Genomic DNA, 5664 nt, shown 5'->3' with positions numbered 1-5664 from the left:
GATAACGCGGTTTTTTCTTAAGTCTTTGTTCTCCCATTGGCCACCCAAATTGGACACTTGGATAACGCGGTTTCTTCTTAAGCTTTTGCTCTCCCATTGGCCACCCAAGATTTGGTATTTGGTTGACAGTACTGTGAGACATAATTTTCGGGTTTAAAATATAAAAAAATAAGTATACGAAGAAACTGAAAGGGTTTTGCATCTAAGTATATATATGTATATATAAATAGAAGTTCAATATTCAAAAAACATAGTGCTAGTTATATTATTTTATCAAATGAACAAACTTTAGTATCTTTTTCTTGGTTATTCTTCTTAGTAGGTGGAAAACTGAAAAAAGACAACTTATTTTTATTAATTTAAGGATGACCCTTCTGTTTTCTATTAAGAAAAGACCATATAATCAATCATTCAAGATTCTATTTTTCTTGGCATCAAAACTTGTTCCTTGTAGATAAATTTACAATTTCTCTGTAGAATTTCTTGTATTCTGTTTTTGTCCTGTTGATAAGCCTTAATTAGTTGACATGGCCACAGAATTTGGTTCTGCTATTGTTGGTGCAGTTGCTCAATTCTTGATCCAGCCAATTGTCCGACAATTCGGATATTTGTTTTGCTACCACAAGAATGTTAAGGAACTTCAACGCCAATCTGAGAGATTAGAAGTTATAAGCAATGGTGTACAACGATCAGTTGATTTGGCTCGAAGGAACTTACAAGAGATTGCTCCTGATGTAGAGGCATGGCTAATAGAGGTCAACAAAATGAAGCCAGATATCCAAACAGTTGTGTCTGATGTTCAGAACATTGAAATTACATGTTTGAATGAACGGTGTCCCAATCCAAAATCGCGCTATGTGCTGAGCAGGAGAGCTAAGAAGACAACAAAAGTTATCATACAACTGCTAGATGAAGGCAATGGTTATCTTAGTTTGTGTGGCTCAACATTTTTATTAGGGGTGGATTTTTTTCTTGGTACTGGAATTTACATGGAATTTAAATCAAGAAAATCAACCGAACACGATATAATGGCAGCGTTAAACGATAGAAATGCCAGTATAATAGGAATATGTGGTATGGGGGGAGTTGGGAAGACCACAATGGTGAAAACAATTGCTCAGAGAGTGAGAGGAGAGAAGGTTTTCGATGAGGTTGTTATGGCGGTTGTTAGTCAACAACCGGATTTAAGAAAGATTCAAGGTGAAATTTCGGAGTTATTGGGGCTGAAGTTAGAAGAGGAGAGTTTATCAGTTAGAGCATCTCGTTTACGAACAAGACTAATGAATGTTAAGAAGATTCTTGTCATTCTTGATGATGTTTGGTCAAGGCTTGATCTTGAGGAAATTGGAATCCCTTATGGGAATACACATGAAGGTTGCAAAATCGTGTTGACATCCAGAGTCCGCGATGTTTGTACTGCAACAAGAGCTGAAAAGATCATAACAGTTGAGGTTCTAAATGAAGATGAAGCTTGGGTTCTGTTCAAAGGGCAAGCTGGAAATTGTATCGAAGCACCTGACTTACGTCCTATAGCACGAGATGTTGCCAATGAATGCAAAGGTCTACCAATTGCTCTTGTAACTGTTGGAAGGGCACTGCAGAATAAGCACAAGCCATTGTGGGAGGATGCACTTCTACAATTGAGAAGAGCTTTGCCTACTAACATACCAGGATTGCTTGCTGATGTATATCGACCACTAGAGCTGAGCTATGATCGGATTGAAAGCAATGAAGCCAGGTCTCTCTTTTTACTTTGTTCTTTATTTCAAGAAGATTTTAATATTCCAATCGAAGATTTGATTAGATATGGAATGGGGCTACGTATGTTTGGTGGGATACAAAATTTGGTAGAAGCAAGAAATCGAGCATACACTTTAGTTGAGATACTTAAAGATCGTTTCTTGCTTATCGAGGGATATAAAGCATCATATGTTAAAATGCATGATCTTGTTCGTGATGTTGCAATATTTATTGCATCCCAGGATAAGCATGCCTTTATGATAAGCCACAATGTTAACCTCAAAGATTGGCCAATTGAAGACTCATACGAGCATTACACGTGCATCTCTGTGATTTCAAAGGAAATATCTTCGTTTCCAAGTGGATTGTCTTTCACTAAGCTTGATCTTTTGCAATTAGAATGTGACAAGCCACAGATCTTCGTACCAGACAGTTTCTTCGAAGGAATGAGATCACTCAAAGTATTGGATATCTGTCACATGGATATGCCATTTCTATCACCATCTCTACGATTTCTAAAGAACCTTAGAACAATGCATCTTTATAGTTGCTCGTTGGGAGATGTATCGGTGATTGGTGAGCTAGTAAACCTTGAAATTCTTAGTTTTCGAGGCTCAAATATTAAGGTATTGCCAGCACACATTGGAAAATTGAAAAAGTTGAGGTTGTTGGATATGTCAGGTTGTCGCGATCTTAGAGAAATTGCACCAAATGTGATATCAGGATTAGTTCGATTGGAGGAACTATACATGGGATGCAACTTCAGTTTTCGATGGGAAGTTGAGGAAGAAGGAAAAGAAAAAAGTAATGCTTCAGTTGGTGAGCTTGAAACTTTATCGAACTTGAGTACTTTAGAGATTCAAATAGCTGATGCTAGAGCTATTCCACGAAAAATGCTTCTTTCCTCAAAGCTAACAAAATATGCTATATCAATAAGAGATGTCCTTCCCAACGACGTGGAGAAAAGATTCCAGAGAGCTATGTACCTTTTCCTACCAACAATGTCTCCTTTAGCTGATTGGATTCGATCAACATTAAGAGATACAGAATATCTTGATTTAGTTGGAGAAGGTTCAATGAATGCATTGAAAGAGCTGATTCCGGAGTCATTTCAGCATGTAAAGGTATTACAGATCAATAATTGTGATATCATGGAGTTCCTTGTGAACACGAGAAGTTACATTGTTCGAGGAGCTGGTGTTTTTCCTGTTTTGGAGTTGATGAATCTCGTTGATCTTACAAGTTTACAAGAGATATGTCATGGTCCTTTGCCAGCCGGATCTTTTAGTAAACTGAAAGAACTAAAGCTTGATTTATTAGATTCCTTAAGGAACTTATCGATAAGTCCAAATGTCTCACTTGCCAATCTCAGATCAATATCGATAAACAGATGTCCGAGATTACAAAATCTCTTTCCAAATTCGGTAGCCAGAGGATTGTCACAGCTTGAAGAACTTAGAATTTCCGATTGTCAGATGATGGAACAAGTCTTTTCAGAGGATGAAATTGCAGATGACAAGGTTGAGTTCTCCAAATTAAAGATCTTAAGGCTTGTGGATCTACCGATGCTAACAGCATTTTGCAAGGGAATTGAGGACATGGAGTTCCCAAGTTTACAATTTTTGAGACTTGAGAACCTTCCAAACCTCGAAAATTTCTCACCAGAAAGTAGTTTTACTGCTCATGATGATCAGATTATTGAGTTACAAACTCTTTCTGTTGAATCTTCACATCGGTTAAAAGTGGAAACGGCTAGATGAAGGTACTATATCTTCTTGTCCTTCACATTTAAGTTTTGTTAGTTAGATAGTTGAGCGTTGTGTTGCTTATCCTTTAGTACTATTAGTCATATAGTATTACTCTTGTAGTTTCTTGTCCTTTGAGTATGCTTACTATATGTTGTTTCTTGTACTTCAATTATCGTATTATATTGTTCTTGTTCTTTACAGACAATTGTATGCGGTTTTATTGTTAAAACTGACTCTGCTATGGTGTAAGTTACTTCATACTCAAACATGATTGATGTTGAATTTGTTACATTTCAACACTTGTTATATAATAGTACACTAGTAATATATGAATATACAACTTGTTATCATTATAAAAGGTACTAAAGTAACTGAATCACTCAATGGTTTTATTCTTCTTCCTGTCCTTAACAGGTAAAGGCGACGTCGCTAGTCAACAGTTTACTGTTACTCCAATGCTTCCCTTCTAAGAAAGTTTGTTTGAAATGCCAAATATGGAGGTATAAAGATCAAGATTTGGAGCCCCAGTGTAAAATGTGTAGCAATGGCTACTTGTGCTTTGTGCTTTGTAACTGTATCTATAGATATTGGAAATTGTTATTGTAGTTGATGATTTGTGTGTGAAGGAGCTCTTTTTCAACATTCGTTTGGGTAAAATTACCTAAATACACATTTTATTTTACCATAATCTCTAAAAAAAATTATCATTTTAAAAAAAAATAAAAAATCTCATGTCGGACATAATTCCCCTCTCGGATATATATATTTATATATATATCCTCTCTAATACATCTCTCTCCTATGTATTCCGAAGCCTATTGATGTATCCGAAAGTTCAGTGATGTATCTGAAATTCATAGATTTTAAGAGATTTTTGTAATTTGAAAAAGAGTAGAAAAATAATATAATTAACTCTTAACATTATGAAATTTATGTAAATTATATTTTTTTTATATTGGTAGAGAGTAACAGACCCTCGTGGTCTAATCCTTTCTCAAACCTCGTGCATAACATAAGCTTAATGCAGTGGGTAGAGAGTCTAATGGCAGTGTTACAAAATTTGACAGAGATATGTTTGTACATTGGTACTTGGTAGTATTGGGGTTTGAATAGTTTGAATTGATAATGCTATTCACAATACAAAACTAATTCAACTTTAAGCAGTTTTTAAAACTGGTTATATTTTAAATAATATCCACCACAAGCAAATATTTGATGATGGTCACTTTCTCTGCCCATCCCGGCCCATAGTTAAAACCTACCAAGCCCATATTTACATGGAAAAATTATGCAGATTAGCAAACATTACTATTATAATTATGTAATAGGGGTATAGTTTCAATAAATTATATGAATTGGCTATAGTTTAATAAAATTTGTTATTATACAAATTTAAGGGGCTCATATACAAATCTGGAGGCGAATATTTAAATCTCTAAAGCAAATCTGGAAGCGAATATACAAATTTGAAAGCAAATTTACAATTCTGGAAGCGAATATATACAATTTCTTTGAAAGCCAAATTTATATGATGCAGCGAGATATACAAACGTTAATGTCCATAGTAAACATAGATATAGCTATAGAAAGTAATTAGGGAAACTATATCTATAGAAAATTATTAAGCTTAATATATTTGTCATTTTGGAAATTTCTCTATTGACATAGCATATTTATGAGTAATATAGCATATGAATTTTAATTGTAGAAATAACATAGCATTCACTAGTCATTTTTTGGTGATGTCTTTGAAAAAGAATCATTATCATGAAGATTCACCTTTGACATTTGAAATTTTATAACATTACCTATTTTTAAATTATACAAATTAAAAAATAATTATTTGTGAATTTCACTGGATATATTTATCACACATTATAATGAAACCTTTTGTACCACGCACGCTCCTCTAAAATCTATATGATGTTTGCATTTGAAAAATATCAAAGATTAAAAGTGGAGAAGAACATGAAGTAATAAATAAGATTAAATGGAGTCAAATGAGAGCATGTGTTGACACGTGGCATGTACTAGGAAGTGAATTATGGCCTCAATGATAATAATTTATTTGGGTCGGATCAAAAAACACCACCTTAAGGAAATGGGCTCCAGATCATTCTGAGGCCCACATCCCACCTAGATCTTTACTTTTGTTTTGGGGAATGTTTGTGAGAGT

At 34.5% G+C, this 5664-nt stretch overlaps 1 protein-coding gene across 1 annotated transcript; it reads left to right on the top strand.

Moving 5' to 3' along the window:
• The first annotated feature begins 266 nt into the window (after positions 1-266).
• LOC129876574 (probable disease resistance protein At4g27220) lies at positions 267-4113 on the top strand. The gene is made up of 2 exons (XM_055952042.1): positions 267-3502; positions 3903-4113. Exon 1 carries the CDS (start codon positions 528-530, stop codon positions 3498-3500), a length of 2973 nt encoding a protein of 990 aa, XP_055808017.1. The 5' UTR covers positions 267-527; the 3' UTR covers positions 3501-3502; positions 3903-4113.
• The last annotated feature ends 1551 nt before the right edge of the window (positions 4114-5664 follow it).

Source organism: Solanum dulcamara, chromosome 12, assembly GCF_947179165.1.
Source record: "Solanum dulcamara chromosome 12, daSolDulc1.2, whole genome shotgun sequence".
NCBI classification, from domain to species: domain Eukaryota; kingdom Viridiplantae; phylum Streptophyta; class Magnoliopsida; order Solanales; family Solanaceae; genus Solanum; species Solanum dulcamara.
Note: the sequence above shows the minus strand (reverse complement) of the source record. Positions and strands in the feature narration are given on the sequence as shown.

What these genes read in the sequence shown, in the direction of transcription:
- LOC129876574 (XM_055952042.1), top strand. Translation starts at nt 528, where the DNA reads ATGGCCACAGAATTTGGTTCTGCTATTGTTGGTGCAGTTGCTCAATTC.